Source organism: Misgurnus anguillicaudatus, chromosome 12, assembly GCF_027580225.2.
Source record: "Misgurnus anguillicaudatus chromosome 12, ASM2758022v2, whole genome shotgun sequence".
Classification (NCBI taxonomy): Eukaryota; Metazoa; Chordata; class Actinopteri; order Cypriniformes; family Cobitidae; genus Misgurnus; species Misgurnus anguillicaudatus.
Genome location: NC_073348.2, coordinates 15412952 through 15431788, shown reverse-complemented (window position 1 = coordinate 15431788; position 18837 = coordinate 15412952). Strand labels below are relative to the sequence as shown.

At 39.0% G+C, this 18837-nt stretch overlaps 2 protein-coding genes across 7 annotated transcripts in view; one reads left to right on the top strand and one right to left on the bottom strand.

Moving 5' to 3' along the window:
- Window positions 1-4013, bottom strand: part of smad2 (SMAD family member 2) — a 31528-nt gene extending 27515 nt beyond the window's left edge. For 2 of the 5 annotated variants that reach the window (XM_055209116.2, XM_055209117.2), the window contains exons 1-2: window positions 3843-4009; window positions 3535-3611 (exon numbers count right to left, since the gene is read on the bottom strand). The gene's annotated coding sequence lies outside the window, so the exon portion shown is untranslated. Of the gene's footprint in view, window positions 1-3534; window positions 3612-3842 lie in introns of all 5 variants that reach the window. The other 3 variants (XM_055209115.2, XM_055209114.2, XM_055209118.2) reach the window with 3 other exon arrangements.
- A 1376-nt stretch (window positions 4014-5389) lies between these two features.
- LOC129447401 (uncharacterized) overlaps window positions 5390-18837 on the top strand; it is a 65280-nt gene continuing 51832 nt past the window's right edge. For both annotated transcript variants that reach the window (XM_073874013.1, XM_055209119.2), the window contains exons 1-15: window positions 5390-5538; window positions 7289-7408; window positions 7790-8020; window positions 9039-9152; window positions 10357-10476; window positions 10840-10965; window positions 11044-11247; window positions 11331-11499; window positions 11571-11739; window positions 12445-12670; window positions 12795-12914; window positions 13002-13220; window positions 17514-17834; window positions 17939-18157; window positions 18407-18571. In XM_073874013.1, the coding sequence (XP_073730114.1) occupies window positions 5487-5538; window positions 7289-7408; window positions 7790-8020; window positions 9039-9152; window positions 10357-10476; window positions 10840-10965; window positions 11044-11247; window positions 11331-11499; window positions 11571-11739; window positions 12445-12670; window positions 12795-12914; window positions 13002-13220; window positions 17514-17834; window positions 17939-18157; window positions 18407-18571 (2575 nt within the window). In that variant the 5' untranslated portion in view covers window positions 5390-5486. The remainder of the gene's footprint in view (window positions 5539-7288; window positions 7409-7789; window positions 8021-9038; window positions 9153-10356; window positions 10477-10839; window positions 10966-11043; window positions 11248-11330; window positions 11500-11570; window positions 11740-12444; window positions 12671-12794; window positions 12915-13001; window positions 13221-17513; window positions 17835-17938; window positions 18158-18406; window positions 18572-18837) is intronic.

Genomic DNA, 18837 nt, shown 5'->3' with positions numbered 1-18837 from the left:
CGTTGCACCCCTAATAAGACCATGATCAAATCTATAGTTACTACTAGTAACCATAATTTAACAAGAGCATTTTTATAGTAAAAATATGGTAACACAAATGGTAACCAATCCACCAAAAATATTGTCACCTTCTAGGGATGCTCATATCAGGATTTTTGCAGCCGATACCAAGTACCAATTTCTTGTCATCATGACTGGCCAATACAAATGCCCGATACTGATTCTTCAAGCTTATATGCAAGCTCTTTGATGACTGTAAGTGTTAACTTTTTTCTAGATAAAGTAAAATCACAGATGTTGCCTTTGTTATATTATTTAATATGCTATATTATTGTTTTTTAGAGAATCAAATAAATAAGCACAACAAATATTCATTCTACAAGTAATGAAAATAAAACACTGAACAGTCTTTAATAGGGCTGTGAAAATTAAGCGTGCAAATACGCGTTCTCTCAATTAATGAATTTTAAAACACACATAACACACGCTGTTTCTGCATTTCTGATGTTAATCTGGAGTACCTATAGAGTAGTATTACATCCTTATATCTCCGAAGAGTCTTTAGTTTAATCAGATTTATAAAAGAAAGATTAGCTTTACAAATTCTTTCCGTTAACGTATGGAAAAATGAAGGCGTTAAGGGCTCATTATAGTTGTGCCTAGGTCGTATGGCGTAGCCGCGACGGCGTAGGTTCCGCGTCCCCGTCGACGTGCAAACACATGCGCAGACCGCTGGTAGGCAGTATCCACGCATGTAACCACAGTAGCAGCGCGACTGTCAAAGAAGAAGAAGCTTGGCAAGTTAACCCACAAACGAAGAAGAAACAGCAACTTGTTGTGTATGATTTGAGAAGACCAGCATTGATGGAAGTAAATAAACAGTGACTTTTGTTGCCATTTGAGTTAAATCACTCCTCAACTTGACCATTCTTTGTTTTCACCATCGCAAACGGAAATACCCATAACACAGTTTTTTTACCTGATGGAAGGGGTTCTGGTGGACCAATCACAGCGTTTGCGGTCCGCGTAGAACTGACGCGCTGTTACAATTTTTGCGAGGTGCACGTCAGGCTATGCACAGGCTGCGGATAGCCTACGTCGTAGAACTTACGCACGACTGTAAATCGGGCTTTACTACAGCGGGAGGGAGTACGAGTCATGCAACAATACAACACTGTTAACTTATGATTCACTACATGTTCGTGTCATTTATATAATATGCATCATTTAATGCGACAATCGCCCAATACAGATCTACGGCCAATACAGATCTACAGCCGATCATTCAGAGCATCCTTACTCCCTACACATGTACTGTAATAAAACTTTGGTTATGTTTCCTAATACTTAGCAATTTAAAAGAAAAGAACACCACAACATGAACTGTGATGAAAAAACAGCTTCATGGCTTCACATGTATGTTTACACCAAAACAGCAATCAGGTTGATTGCATTTTTGACTACCTTTGAATGTGGTCAAAAGTGGCCAAGCTCAAAACTTTTACACCCTGTTTACACCAGTATGTAGCGTCGCCCACATGTGATCCGATTGACCAAAACACATCTTAATACCAGGTGTAAAGAGGGTGTCTCAGGAAGGTTGATGTTTTAATATGAAGGCAAATGAACTACACTTTTCAAGGCTGTGTGTTCGACAGGTAAAAAAACTGACTATACTCCAGGCTTAAGTCTAGCCCAAGACTAAAATAGTTAGAAAACAGCTAACTGAAAACAGCTTGCAGTTCACTGACATATTTTGTGTCATATCAGTGGCCTTGTTTTGTCTCATGATGCAGTAATGTTTTTGTAAGTTATGTTTGTAAAAACTACTTAAAGGGCACCTATTTCATTGCTAAAAAACACGTTATTTTGTGTATTTGGTGTTATACAATGTGTTTGTGTGGTTTATGGTAAAAAACCATTTTCCACATACCGTACATTTTTGTAGCTCCAGATTTCATGCTCTTCCTGAAACGCACGGATTTGAAAAGCTCTGCGTCCCTGATTGGCCAGCTAATCTGTACGTTGTGATTGGCCCAAGTACCTCTGATGTCAGCCGGAAACGTGACGCTCCTTACCATGTTTGAAAGATTCGGTCACAACAATGCAACGCTAAAAGAGGTTAACTTACAGGCTGTGAGTCTGAAGCCGGAGGAATTTTGATAACGTCTTCTCGACATCACCAATCCCAAAAGGTAAAACTGTTGCATACAATCCGTGTGTTTGTTGTTGTCCAAGAAAAGTAAATTACATTAGAGACGATAACTTATTGTTTACTTTGGGGTATGTACATTTTGCATTTCGTTAACATATACTAATACACACTTACACACCAAAGGAAATGTAAAAACATGAATCAGACAATAGGTGCTTTTTAAATGTCCTAATATAACTAAAGCCTAGTCCAGGCTTAATCTAAACCCTGTACGGGAAACCGACTCCAAGCATAATTTATAGTTGTGCACAGGTTCTATGCCATAGCTACATGAGCCCTTAAGGCCTGGTTTCACAGACAAGGACTATGCCTTAGTAAAATTAAGAGGTTTTATAAACATGCCTACAAAAAAGACATTACTGGTGTGTATCTTGAGACAAATCGATGGCACTGGCATATTTTAAGATCTGTCAGTGCAAGTTATTTTCAGTTGACACAGCTTAAACGTGTTTTAGTCTAAGACTAGCCTTAAGCCTTGTCTGTGAAACCGGAGGTAAATGTCTTACAGTTCATGCTCTTTATTACTTTATTAAAGTTTCAAACCCTAACGTTACTAAAGATGATTTGGGAATTATTCTCATCATTTGCTTAATGCTGAACTGTATGCACACATCTTGCTTTACCACTGCTTCAACACAGTACCACTATGATCAAGTCTTATGTACAAAGCCATTACTGAACTACACATCAGATCCCAAACCACTCAATACTAGGGAACTGTCAAACTAAACAGCATCTCATGCCATCATCTGTCAAATAAAATAGTTGGGAGCATTACATTTGACTTTATAAAATCATAACTGAAGCATTTTGACCATCATAAGCATTCAGGGGCATTTTGGGCACGTTTATAATCACAGGTTGTTATATCTAATGACTGAAGCAGTTTTGGTTATCATTGACGCGTTTTGGGCCATTAGCATCATTAACATGGACGTTTCTATTATATGCACGGTTGGGATATTGGATGTGTTTGGCGCCTTCAGAGTCAGCAGCATTTCTCAACTCACATTTAATGCCAAAACTGTTGCCTGGTTTGGGTAGGCAGATAAATCATTTTTGAAACACGAACGGAAACTAAAAAAAAAAAAAACACAGCCAGGTGATGAAAGTTTTATTTAAGTCTGATTGTTTCATACAGTAAACACACTTTGACACTAAACTGGGCAAATATAGAAAACAACAAACTACAAGATCACTATCCTCTGGTTGCCTAAATCCAATCATGTACGTACACCATATAAGATCGTCCCGTAGTATAAAAATCAACAGTGTGTGTTTAAAAAGAGTAAAAACTTGTAAATAAACGCATTGTTTACCTCCTCCGGATCTGATGGTGGATCACGGGCTGGTTATGGCTGCATGGGCCGCTAATCGACTCTTTGTCCCGGTTTGCCTACAATATAACAAACCCCATAATCAATACTTTGCACTATGCGCTATATTCTAAGCCTTTTCATCCATGTACGTTCAAACAAAACTTGCGCTGTTTTGATCAAATGCGAGTTTCTGTGATTGATGATTTTGTTGTAACCGCTAGCAGGCTGTGCTACTTTCTTTGACAGAAAAATAAACAGATTTCAAACGGGTTTGCAAGCGCTACATTTTGTTTAACGCTAAAACTCACCCTTTAGGGGGAAGCCGTTCCTGTAAGAAAGGTGTGAGGTAAAATCCAAGCGAAACGGAATATTTGAAAAAGTGTTGTAGTCGATTTTAAGCTATATTTTCCTTCCCCCCGTAGCCGAAATACTACAGCAGACGACGAGCTCTGATGCGTGCAACCTAACCTTAAAGAGCACAGCGCGACACGCTGTCAGCATAAGCCCCGCCAACTAGTTTTCTATTGGATAAAGAAAAGCCTGTCAAGTGTGTTCCCCATTTTGATTGGCTGAAAACGACGTCCTTCTTAACGTAAAAAACAAATACACAAACTAGATACAATTCTTATTGGTTAATAAGATTTTCTCTTATAAAGTGACGTTAAATTCTAGCAGGGAGGCAGTGGTTTGTCGATATGGCTGTCTGTCATTTGACTTAATAAAATCTCATACTGAAAAGAGGTGGGGGGAAATATGAGCGAGTTAATGGGTCAGATTCATAAAAGGTTTTATTGCCAAATGTGTTTCCACAAACCATAGGTTTTATTGCCAAATGTGTTTCCACAAACCATTTTCTTGATACCTGAATCTTTCAAGTACACACATCTAAATACAACAGCATAATGCATAATAATAAAATTAATTAGTAAAATGTACAAATGTAAAACAAACAATGTACACATTAAATAACTTGTCAACAATAACCTGCTGTGCCGCTGGAATAATTAAACGCCTAATTATGAGGAAAAAATTGTACATAACCTTTTTTTTACAGTCTATGTATATAACACGCAAAAAAATATACTTTCATATATTTTGTTCCAGTTAAATGTTAGATCACCTTTTAAGCTGGTCTAGCTGGACTTAGCTGGTCAGGCTGGAAGACCTGGGAGGACCACCTTAAACCAGCTAAAACCAGCTACCAGCTTATGCTGATCATAGCTGGATTTTTCAGTAGGGATCCCTTCAACGTTGAAATAATTTCAGTTCTCGTTCAATGTTGAAACAATTTGATACAGCACTTAATGCTAAACGGTTGCAAAAGGTTAATAAAACACCTAAAAATCAACATTGAAATTTGGTTGAAATAATGCTGGTTTAAGGTGGCAGTAGCTGGTTTAAGCTGGTCTTCCAGCCTGACCAGCTAAATCCAGCTAGACCAGCTTAGAAAGTGACCAAAACACAGCCAGACCAGCTTGCTAAAACCAAGATGAGAGTAAAACCAGCTTATGCTGGTCTTAGCTGGATAATGTAACTTTTAAACTTTTAACACTTAAATTGTTTTTGACACATACGTGGAAGTCTTTAGGTTAAGCCCCAAATATCTACTTAACCTAAACCCGCCCATGCAATGCAGTCTAATAGGCTTGTTCGACTTCATGCTGCGCAGCAAGAACCGACAGCCGGATGACGTCAAAGTTCCGCGAGAGCGATTTAAAAGCAGACTCCTCCGTATGATTTCGCGAATCGCTCTCGCGGTACTTTGACGTCAGCTGTAAGCCAGACTGATTAGTTCGATTCATTCAAGGAAAGATAATTCAAGTCAGGTGTGGTTTAAGACAGCCACTAAAAAAGAGACGACGGCATGACGTCATGATTGTGTGTGTCTCAATCTAATAAAAGATTTTGATTGTCGCCCGCGTGTTTGTGCAGATCAAACAGGTGCAGGTGTGATGGACGCGCGGCCTCTCATCTGCTTCGCTGCAGTGTTTATTTTGGTGTCAGGTACTCATGCTTTTACCCACTTATTATTGTCATAAGCCTCGCGGTGTGTTAAAGATTTGATTTGTGATCGATTTCCATTTTAGCACAAATAATTAGCCATTTCAGTTTTGTACATATCAAACTGTGTCGATCTCCCCAGATTTATTATCTTTTGACCAGTAGGTGGTAGTCGGTTCCTGCCATAATCATGGTGTAAACGAATCAAACAGTTCCATGCGCCATTACGTCTATGCAGAATTAAAATTGCACATAAGCAACCAATGAAAATGAAATCATATTCAACTTGGTATGTCCCTAGAATTCCTATAGGCAACTTTAATATTTTTGTTAAAATATTATTCAGTGTATAGAGTAAGTTACCAATTAAGCCCACCAAAATCTAAGTTTATATGTTTTTTATCATATATAATAAGGTGATTTATAAGGAAAATAGAAAAGTTTGTTAAAATGCAATATTTAGCTCTCCGTGTATTTAGTTGAGATATTTTTAATATAAAATAAAGATTTTATGAATAAAGTCAAAAGTCTGGACTGGACTTCGGTACAATTTATAAAGCCCACATGTGTTTTAAATAAGCCCACAGCATGATTCAATCACAAAATACAAAAAAGTAATTCTAAAATAAGTAAACCATCAGTATATTTATTAAATGATGGGGAAATAAATTTTTTTTTACTAATGTTTGCTTTCGCTTATCACCTATACAAATAACTCTAGCCAGGTCTCCAATCCCTGATAAACATAAACTCTTTTCTTTCTTGTCATTCAAGCTTTCAATCTCTCAAAATTCAGGAGAAAAACCTTCCAGCTTATATAGTCACGAGGAAAAATCCTAGGAATGTAAAACCCTGAGAGAGAGACAGATATACTGGCTATACCATATAGTAGATACTATTTTATGGGGATTAAAATGCTTAAAATTATTCAGATACACATGTACACATGCACATACATATACATACATATACACACACACGCATTGTAACTATTGTGAATGTTGTAGACATTGACTATTGTGTTAAAATAGTAAAATATGATTTGATCCTTTTATTATTTGACGTCATTGTTGAAAGTAGGCTTAAAGGGTATGTGGGATTAATATGTACACTTGCCTCAACCCATTATCAGTGTCTTGGGAACGAGTAGGTGGCTTTTGCCGAAACAAACTGTGCATGATTTATCAGGTTATGATTGTAATGGTATTTCATTACAACCTTTTTATCAATACCAAAGCTTTGCCAAGATACAGCATCAAGTCTGCTTTGTCAACCTAGTGGTCACTTATTGATGTGGTATGCAAAAATAATTTGGTAATTCCTATTTCCAATCCAATTTCCGGACAAAAAATATAGAAGTTCAAAAGTAGGTTTTCATTAAGTGTAAAATGGTTGAATTTTTTTATAGACTTAAATTGTGTTTTGGAAATGGGTGTTTTAGTGCATGACTCACAGATTCAGAGACACAAATAATTGTTGGGCAGATATAATTGTGCTTGATTATTGAGTGTAGTGGGTGAATTTGGGACCATACTGCCAAGTTTGAAGTCTCTGTTGTACGGTCTCTTACACTAAGTGCAGAGAAAATGATAATCCTAACAAATACAATACAGTTCCAAAACTTTGTGCTTGTCAATCTAATAATATTGACAATGCATAATGCAACACCAGCTCTCACAACCACGCATAAGTTATAATTTTCAAAAATATATGAAATACAGTTAGTTTAATTCGGCTTTAAATATGCTTTCAGGTGTTTTTGGAGACTGCAGAGGAAATCAGTGGCAGTGTGATGATGGCGTATGTGTGCCACACAGATGGCGTTGTGATGGTGTCAGTGACTGCCAGGATGGGTCTGATGAGATGGACTGTTGTATGTAGCAGAGTTCATTTGCTCTAGTTTAGTGGTCTCCAACATGGTGCCTGCGAGGTGCCCGCCAAAACGCATTCTATTAATAGCCTCAATTTTAATATTTATTTATTACATGTTTTTTATATTAGCTTGGTTTTTTTTAAGCTATGTTAAAATTTTAAACAATAATAAAATGCATCAACAAGTAAAATAAAATCATGAAGTAAAACAAAAAGTTTTGAATAGACTATCAAAAAAGTAGCCCTCCATTTCGTTTTATTTATTGTGGTAGCCCTTGCTCACAAAAAGGTTGGAGACCCCTGCTTTAGTTAATTTCTATTCACCATTCAAGTCCATAATGGAGCAACAATAACACCCTATGATGGTAATGTATCTCACTAGCTTGTCCTCCAGGAGATTTCGAGTGTGCGGATGGTTCTGGGTGTGTGATAGGATCGGGGGTTTGCGACGGACGGGCCCAATGTACTGATGGTGGGGATGAGCTGGATTGTGACCAGAGGTCAGGCTGCCTCTCCAGTGACTGGAAATGTGGGAACAAGATCTGCATCCCTCAAAACCTTCTCTGCAATGGAGTCAATAATTGTGCCGATAATTCTGATGAAGAATCTTGTGGTAAATACACGTTTTACACTAAAAACCTGTTTGCAGTGTTGCCAAAATGTTAGTAACTAAAAAATTCCCTTCCGCTGCTGCCCTTAAATGTCTTCATTCTGCATGATTATACAACTGCATGGTGCATGAAAAGCAATTGAGCATTCTGTCAATGAAGCCAAGCCTGTTGTGACACATCCACACACAGTTTTTCTGATGCAGACACCTAATAAAATCTCAGAGCTTTGGCAGAAAAGATTGTCAGTGAATATCAAGTAAAAAAGCACAATATATAAAGATTTTTTTAAATTAAAATATCTAAAAATCACTTGCATAGTGTTGTATAGGTTGCTCACTTTTGTATTTACTGTACATGATCAAAATCTTTAAACAATGTTTGAATGTCCGTAATGTCCTGCCCCATCCACTGTCATTGGTGTTATGTTATTCCCATAGAAATCAAATGTGTGTTCAACTTTATGAAGCACAGCCAAGACCAATTGCTGTATAATATCAAATAATCACAGAAATGATTCGAAAGCAGTTCTGTTGAGTCGCTCTAGCTCTGCAATGATGTCATACGCCAATTGATCGGCCCAGTGCCGCATGCGGATGTAGCATTTGTAGCGTCACAGCATCGCTCTTGTAATTGATTAGTGCCTTCTACTGGCAAAATTGCATATTGTGCTTTTTATGTGGGTTGTGCCAACATGGATTAAATTAAGCGTATGGGGCTGGACAATTTCCTGGACAGGGCTTAAGGCCTAGTCCACACGGACACGGTCGGGCATTTTTATAATCTTGACTTTTTTAGCGTTTTTTTTTTTTACGCAGACCGATGGATGTAATGTGCACAATGAGCAGTTCAGAGGGTATTATATTTAAAATTATATTAAAATTAAAGTAAATCTATGTTAAAGATCGATATGATTTAGATCCAGTCCCCCTCAGACTGCAAGTGCTTTTACTAGCTACATAATCCTTGTCATATCCATGATCTCCAAGAATCTAACACATTGTCTGAAATGTGTCACTACAGATACATGTGGAAAGATGAACATCCGCTGTCCTGATGGTACATGTTTAACCCAGAGAGAGATGTGTGATGGAGTTGCTCAGTGCTCCGATAGGAGGGATGAGCCCCATACCTGTGGTATAAGATCCTAACATTGTACAGAGATATGTCAAACTTTCTTTGATGCATTGAGTGCATTTATGCATTAAGGGAGTGCAGCCAAGTTCTGAAACTTGAAATTTTGGGCACATAAACAAAGTGTTGATGATATGTTAAAGTTAATTGGGTGTGGTGTGGTTTGGATGTGATGTTCTTTGGATGTAATGTTCTTATGTGGGGGTGAGCAGGACACAAACTAACGTGAGTTTAATTGTAACACAGACTGTTTTGCATTGGGTGCACTCACATTATACTTGACTGTACCGAACCATACCAGAATGCTATTGCCCCCACTCCCTGCTCGTCTGTACTTGGGTGAAGTATAGTGTGAGTGCAGTTACGTCATTTAAAACTTAACTCCCATAATTATTTGTTATTTACATTATATTATTTAGTTTTGGATGTTTAAATTTACCGTGCAGCTGCTTCACATAGTTATAAAACATTTCAAAACTTCAATTTAAAGTTTATAGACCCCTTCACGGTTCACGTCACAGGCGGTTCCCACTGCGCATGTCGGGGTCAGAAAAGTCATTACAGCAGATTGAGTTGCGTATTATTCGGTATCGTCAAAAATGCCTACTTGCGTTGCGGGCTGTGAAAATCGCACCAGGTCTTCCGTTAAGTTTTCGCGATTCATGCAGAATCTCAAAAACAAACAAATACAACATCTGCGGATGCAAGCAATTAACGTGCAGACTGGTACAATGCAAATATCAAAGAGGCTTGTGTTTGTAGTGCTCACTTAATTTGATGTAAGTCAAATTTGATAAAATTATAAAGCCTAGATGGTATGATCATTTTTACCCCATGCTGCGCGCGCACCCGATAGTCATTCAATGTTTACAAACCTTGAAGGGGTCTATTAATCAACAATAATACTCGCAATTGCAAAGTCAAGGTAAATAATAGGCAATTATGATTTTTGTCATAATCGTGCAGCCCGATCTCCCATACAATCACTATTGGCTGTCAGCTTTTTAAATGTGATGCACAGACTTAACATCAACAACATTGCCTCAAATTCAAGATTTTGAACAACCTTACTGTGACGTCACCCTTTCTTAATTTTAAAACAGTCTCACACTGTATAAATCTTTATGCACTTAGGGTGCCTCATGTCTTGAAGGAAATAATTGCTTCGCTTCTGTTGTATAAATTAGGTTTTAACATCTTTTTCTAGGTAAAAGTTGTCAGAAGGCAAATGGTGGCTGCAGTCATACTTGTGTGGACCAGACTTGGGGAGCGTTGTGCACTTGTCCCAGTGGATTGACCCTCTCTGCAAATGGGCTTGATTGTGAAGGTAGGGGTAAATTGTTTTTGATTTGTAAAATTGCTGTGAGACATCCAGAAATGCGCAGGCCACTGCTGGCAATTAAAAATGTTAAATAACAGTATTTCTGAAATCGCTGTTTGCCACCCTTTGTATAAAACATGCAATGTTCTGACTACAGTTTGAGACTACTGTATTTTGTGTACAATTTAGCATTTTTCATTCTTGAATTTATAAAGTGAAATGGTGCACATCCCTGGTGCATTATTTACTGTGCAGTATGCAAATTATTTTGAAGACCACAGCCTAAATGTTGACCAGTGTTGCAAAAAGTAATTTCTTTACATTTAAACTGTGCAGAGAAACTTGTAATGTTAACTCCTGCTTTTTCAGATGTGGATGAATGTTCCAAGTCTTTTGGGCCATGTATGCATTTATGTACAAACACACCTGGGTCTTTTCGTTGTCTGTGTCAGAATGGTTTCAAATCTCTTGGCAATGGATCTTGTGACGCTCAGGGTAACTTAAGTTCATTGTTTGTAATCTCTTCAAAAAAATAAAATGTGAATACAAAAATGCTCTTGTCTTTTTTCCAAGAAACCACAACAAAGATTTTGACCACCAGGAAGGGGCTAATTGGGCTTGTGAATGTCAAGACTAGAGTATATGAGCCTCTTCTTTTAAGTGAGAGCAACCCCATAGCCCTGACCTATGATATTCAAAGAAATCTCATTTATTGGGCCAGTAACAATGGGAATATCTACAAGGCTTACAACCGGAAGAGCACCATTCTTTATTCAGGTTAGATATTGTGAGAGACTTCTTACTGAAGCTGCCTAAAATATACTAGCCAATACCAAAACTGTTTTTTCTGCATTTATTAGGTCTGCCTGGTTTGGAGAGTCTAGCCATCGACTGGCTTACTGGGCAGCTATATTGGACGAGTGTTACCCAAAAAGTAATTTATACGGGTGCAGCTGATGGTAGCGCTGCAGCTGTAGTCATATCCAAAGACATAAACCCAAGTGATCTTGTTCTCAACCCAATTGAAAGGTACAGTGTACACTACATTACTATTACATTATGAAGAGACTGTGTCTCATATTTGCCTTTTTTATTTGCAGTTTCATATTTTGGATCAATAAAGGAATGAGTGAAAAGGTTACCATTGAGAGAGCAGCAATGGATGGTTCAAATCGGACAACACTTGTTTTCATTACAGCAGAGTTACCAAAATGTCTTGCATTGGATGTGGCAGCTCGACGTCTGTATTGGATCAGTGAATTCAAAAGGGTAAGCTGCATATTTTTTAATAAACGTCTGAGCATTTAAATACTTTCAAATTATTTAAACCATATAAACAAATTACTATTGCTGATAATTAGTGCCGCAGAGAGTCTGCAGACATGCAGAGAAACTCCACAGACTTTAGCAGAATTTATGCTCTGCTTTTTTTTAAAAAAATGTAATCGCTGCTATGGTTTCTGCAACTAATAAATCAGTACCTTCAGGTCCTTTAAGAAAGTCTTGGAAGATGTTGACATCAGTGTAACCACCCACTTGTATGATTGACGTCCTAAATTTTAACTTCATTGCTTATAGAGAGTCAGGCTGGATAAGCACACCCGGTTTCGCCTGCATATACAGCTACTAAAAGTAGTCTTTTTCACATTGTTTACCAATGTCATAGATGTCCTAGCCCAAGACCGCCAAAGAGGGCCTATGACTGACACGTAATGTTACACTTTGTTCTACGTCATGTCCAGGGGTGTGGTAATGTCTCCACAATCACTGACCCCCCCGAAGAGATTGGCAGTCTTAAAAATAACTCTTGGAACCATATGTGGAATAAAATGGTTTAGTGTGTTGTAGCAATATTATCTGTAAGAGATCATTATGATATTAATGTGATTACATTTACATGTTTTAAACACATTGTATTATTCAGTTTAGTGTCCAGTTTATAGGTTGTATTCATGACAAATTTGTTTGTATCAGTCAATTGAGACCATCAGGACAGATGGTACTGGGCGTTACACATTTTGGGATTTTTTGGAAAGTCCAGCTCAGAGCTTGGCTGTATTTAATGGCTGGTTCTACTTGGCGGATGAAAAGAGAATCTGGCAAGTTCCTCAAAATCTACCCTCTGCAAAAAATAATGGCTTCCTCTTAAAAACCTCACTTCCTGTCCTGACGGTCTACCATGAACTTCAACAGCCCCAAGGTGAATTTAGTTTCTTAAATGCTTTTGAGTTATTTTGTGGTTACTGTGTGTCAATTTTTGGCAAGGCCATAACTAAATAAACAATGTATTTAGTGTGTGTTTTGTGTGTGTTTTCTTTACATAGGTTTTTCACAATGTAAAAATTCGGGCTGCAAGCTATGTTTGCCCTCCAAGGAAAGTCCTGTTGGATTTACCTGTTTATGTCCTGATGAGACATTGCCCATGCCTTATGGATCTTGTGAAAGTGTGTTCCTTCTTCAAATTGAAGTTTATTAACTAAAATGCACGTAAAAGCAGCCTTTGACTGTTTCATCTGTTCTGCAAATCTCAGGTTTTAAGGTCGCCTATGCAACAGCCTCAGCCATTTACAATCTGGAGTTTATAGGAAAGACCCCCATCAAAACTCAACTCTTTACAACGGATGAAGACGTTCAGGCTTTTGACATGCATTGGAAACAGGGATGTATTGTTTGGTCTAATGGAACGGGTCATGTGAAGGCTAACAAGGTTTCTCAGGACTTGTCAGAGTACATCCTTACATTAAAACCTGGTAGGTTATTAATTTATTAGTCCACTTGTAGGAAGGGTAGCTACAATACTGTATTAAACGGTCTCCATTTATAGACTATTTGTCTAACTGTCGACTGATGGATGTCTAAACATTTTGGGATTATTTTGTATCCCTTTTCAGCCTTATGGAGTGCAACTCTTGATCGGATATCTTTAGACAGCTCCTTCTTGCAACGTATGGTTCATAAGAGCTGATGCTTCTTAAGGAGAGCAATCTTAAAATGTTTAAATGTCGTTTTATCAAAGTATCACTAAAATCACACCTTTGAACTCTTTGAATTTTATTTCTGACACAAATTAGCTTTAATTAGTCTATGGGTTCACTTGCATGTTCCTCCAGAACTGTGAATGTTTAATGGATGTTTTCAAAAAAAGGCACAAGAGATTAGAATTGTCAACTGGTACAAATTTGTTTGTCTATTGTAACCTAGATAAAGGTCAGATCACATTTTATGGCAAATCACTGTAGAAAACCATTTCATTTCTAGGGCTTCATTTCTTCGAAGCTTTTTTGATTGATTTAATGGGCAGACCTGTTAGGGCGTTTCATTCGTTTCGGTATCTTTTTAATGAACAGTTGATAACTGAGTTGACTTATGAAGTTTTAAACGTTCAGTCCTGTCAATCATCCTGAGAGCCTATTAAAACAAGTCAGTCTTCACGCCTTACCAGTGACGATTCATCAAGCATTAGGCCCCACCCATTTCTGGAACAATGTCTCGCCAAGTTCAAGACAAACTCCTACTCTTCACTCCCAATAAAGAATTTTCCATCTTCCACTGCAGTAGCCATTCGCCCCTCTCCCTCTAGCCCAGCCGGTGTGGCCGCCCCAAACACTTTACCAGCCGTAACCTACCCATTCCTCGCACCCACACCTACCTCTCTCCTCGCTAATGCTTCCCTTATCCAACCCCATCTCCCTCCCACCTCAGCTTTGCTACACCAGGCTCAAAATCCACCAACTTTTCTCCCCTTACCCTCTGCCCTATCCTCTAATGTCACTGGAGTGCCCCCTAGTGTGAGGCTGCCTCTGCAGGTTAGAAACGCTCCAGCTCTTCCTCTCCTTTCTCTTTCAACAGACCTCTCTCTCTTCTGGGCACAGCACATGGCATGAGGCTGCCTCCGCATGCAGCGCCTCCCCCAGTTCTGCCCCTATTAGGTCATTCCCCTTTTTACACCCTTCTCACAGTTGTTCTCTTAGCAATACCTGCTCATGCCGTTGCCATGGACCCTCCACCCATCTCCAACTCACTTAGCTCTCAAATCCTTTCAGGTACAGATGTGGACCTGGTGTCTCCTTTCTCCCTTTCCAAAGAAAAACAGCTATTGTTTTCTGGACTGTGGCGCATTCTCTGTCATCCTAAAAGATTGTCTTCCAGCTCGAACCGTATCCTCTCCTTCGCCGAATTTGTCATAGCCTTTAATAAATGAACAGAAGTAATTTGCTCAGTTTTTCCAAACAGGCGTAAAGAACTTAATTGACTACCTTTCCAAAATTTCTGATTTCTCGTCATTCGGTAGCAGTTATTTTTACACTTACAAGGTATTTTCTGCCAAATGCGCCACGAGAGTTGCACACTAGAAACCGTGTCCTCACTGGGGAGCACTGGACTTTAAACTGTACAATAGAGTTTTTCTCAGCTGCTGCAACATTTCATGTGCCATTTGTAGATCTCTCGATCACCAGTCTAACTCTTCCTCATTAGTTCAAAATTTCCCCAGTTACCCCCTGACTCTGCCAAATCCACTTCATACGTGCCACAGTCCAGATTCAATCACCCAGGTCCTGTAAATATTTCAAGCAGCTTCTCTGCATCCACCAGGTCTGCAACAACTTTAATGATTTTTGCTGTTCCATGCAATGATGCGGCTATTTGCATGCTTGTAACTTTTGCAGCAGTTCGTACGCCTGCCCTGTTTGCCTGTTTTCAAATCCTCTGCAAAAAACAAAGATCTTAAAAATATCTATCTTCTCCCATCAATGTCTTCGCTCTTGCACTCAAACTACAATGTCATCCCAACAAACTATTCACTAATTTCCTTTTTTCAGGTTTACAGCAAGGTTTCGATCCCGGTCTTGAAAGCATACCCAACGCAACCTTTATTTGTAATAATTTTATTATACCCAGACTCTGTAGACTTCCTCCTGCAAAAAGTTGAGGCTAAATTTATGATCGTCCCTTTTAATTACCCCCATTCCACACCTATCGCATTAACCCCGTTGCATAGCAACAAGGAAATTCTCTGGTAAAAAGTGCATTATTATCGACCTTTCAGCCCCCCATGAATGCTTCGTCCCTAGTGTGAACCACTTAATTCCCCTATCCAAATTCTCAATTCATCACCACGACACAGGTCATTCGATCTGTCTAATTAAATCCACTGATCCTGGCGCTTGGTTAGCAAGAATCAACATCATGTCAGCCTTCAATGTCATGCCAATAAACTTTGATTTTTGGCATCTCTTTGGCGTGCTCTGCCAAGATGAATATTACTTTGCCGTTCGCTTGTCTTTCATATGCAAAAGCAGCCCCAAAATATTCTGAAGCATTGTGTTGGATTCTAGCGAACAATTATGACATCCTTTATCTCATTCACCTTCTCGATGACTTCCTCATAGTCTCTCCAAATTCTGTTCCCCCAGCCGCTCACCTTTCCATAGCTCTCTGGCTTTTCTCAAAGTTAGAGGTCTCCACTGCCTCAGAAAACCAAGTGGCCCGCCACCTCACTGGAATTTCTCGGAATTACCATCGACCCCCGTTAAATGTCAGGTTTTGCTGCCTAAAGACAAGATCGACAGAATCGTAAACATAATTCAAAACCTCACCTCCGCGCAGTTCATTTCCAAACGTGACCTCCTTTCCTTACTCGGGTACCTCAACTTTGCTATGAGAATCTTGCCTCAAGGCCACCCCTTTATCTCACATCTCCTGTCTCTAGCATCCTCCGTCCCTGGCTAGTGATTTTTAAACTCAGCATGTGAAGCCAACTTAAACCTTTGGTTGTTATTCCTTCAACAATGGAACGGGCTTACCTTTTTCTACAATATCGCATTTTCAGCCACCGATATCCACCTTTAACAGATGCAGCCCCCTCAATTGGTTTCTGGGGCTATTACCAAGGTTTGCTTCAACCCGGCCCCCCGAACTTGCCAAAATGAAGTTTTCTGCCCATTTCTCTGCACTGTTTAAACTTTACACAACCGTCATCACCTCCATCCTGTGTGATGGAGAATGCATCTTTAAAAGCATAATTTTTGGTTACCTCTTACTCGCGAAGTCCTGAGTAAATGCCTGTACACTATCCGTTCAGGATACTTCTCCGAAAACACTGCCAGAACCCTAGACGCTCTCTTTATTCTCGCTTTTTTCGGTTTTCTCAGATGCTCAGAGTATACTTGTAACTCAAATTTCAATCCTCAGATCCATCCGACTTTCTCCGACCTCCAAATTTTAGACGATGATACCATATGCTTTAACATCAAGCGCAGTAAAGCAGATCAACTGATGCACGGTCATCCTATTTTTAATCTCCCCTCTCCAGCCTCTCCTTATCTCTACCCCACCGCAGTCCCCAAATCCGCTCACCATCAGATCCCCTTTTTGTCAATGACAAAAACAACCTTTTTCAGACACTGGTTCCTAAGAATAAGCACAAATAAGTCTTAATGATGAATGTAAGAATCAGAAGGCAAAGACAATGTGCATAGATTCTAGAACTATGCGCATTGCATTCTGAATGCTTTCAGAGTATACCAGGACCTGTCATAAGCTGTCTTCTGCAGCTGTTTAGGTTGGGTTATTTGTTTGTCTGACCAATGGCAAATGGAAAGTTTGAAAACACAATCATATCCATTTTCATTAGCTGTGAGTGGGCTTTACCTTGCACAGCAGGACCTTACAAGTTGGCCAAGCATTTGGACACGATGTGCAAACTTGTGTAATGTGTTTCTAGTTTGAGATTTGAGTTTATTTTGTTTGTTGATTTGAAATTATGGATCAATTTAAGTATATACTACTGTTCCAAAGGGTTAGGGATGACCCTATAATTAGCTGAATGCTAAAATGCCACAGAGTACATCTATGCAAAGGATAGTTGCTTTAAATAAGCTAACTTTGTTAAAGCAATGTTCCCATTTCAACGTTTCATTTGTATTATTAAGTACTTGTATTATAAAATGATACACTCTGTAGATGGCATTGTTGTAGATGCAGATTATTACATTATTTCAATTGTGCACATCATATTCTGATTTACTTTGTTTCACTTGCAGCTTGCCTTGTGCGAGTTGATCAGAAGACTGGGAATCTGTACTGGCTGTCCTGTGATGAGCTAACCATTGGTGTTTCAACTATTGCCCCCCTTCATCAAAGTATTTCCAGACAGTTATATCAAGCCAGAACTGCAATCCTTGACCTCTTCGTGGACTGGCAGAGAGGAAAGCTCTACTGGCTAGAGGGAGATCAAATCCTGAGAATGAGGCTAGGTTTGATTGGTGGAAGTGCAGAAGTTGTCTACCGCTTTGAAGTAAATGGTTTCGACCACATCGTATTCGACAGAAAAGCAAACGGCTTCCTTTGGAACATTGAGTCTTGTGAGTGTGACCTTTTGTCTGAAATAACCAAGTGTGCAGGAGAATTTTTTATTTTAACTTACTCTGATGGGCTTTTAAACTGTAGCTTTTTTTGTTAACTCTAGACTTGCAGGTCATGAGTCTGCTAAAGATGAGGAAGTACTCAGCAGGTAAAAGGTGGGTCATTCCCGGCTCCATCATGGCGGCTTATGAACCGTATATGGTGGCGTTGTTCAATGATGTCCTGTCAGTATGGAATCGCAAAGATGGATCTCGTACGTCAGGGGTTGCAGTAGAAAGTGGAGTTGTCGGCTTATCAGTTGCTCTCAGGGAGGTCCAGCAAGGTTTGTGATGCGTTTCTGTAGCTCAATTTGTATCATGTTAGCAGTGCATGGGTTGTGGGTTTAATTACCAGGGAAAACACTTACAGTATATTCAAGCTATACATATTAAATTATAAGTCACTTTGGGTAATTTTCTCATGCATAAATGTAAATGTAGTTTAATGTGTAATTTAATGTGCTGTTTCACTGTTTAAGGTCTGTCATTACCCTGCACCTTTTTGTACATGGTTTTATTTTTGTACCCTGCAGATGAAATGGTTGAAGTGCGTCCTCCTAAGGTGACTTGTAAAAGCCCCCTGGTTTTGTGTCAAGGATCTACTGTGTGTATCAGTCAGTCTCAACTGTGTGATGGTAAAAGTGATTGTCCAGATGGGTCAGATGAAGCTTCCTGCTTGTACATGTGTGAAAAGCCAGGTAATATGGTGTGACCACACACCATATTCTGCATTAACTATGATTTAACACAAGAATGTAAAATGAACAGCGTTTTTACATGAAAACTTTCAAGTGCCACCTAGCGGCAGGTCACATTTCAAGTCTAAAACCTTTCTTCCTCTTTCCCAATGCACTTTGACGCGTAATTCTGAAAAGTTGAAGTATTGTCCACTTGCATAACCTGCGCGCAAGACATTAAATGTGAACCGCCCCTAATGCTGTTGATAAAACCCACCGTAGCAGTT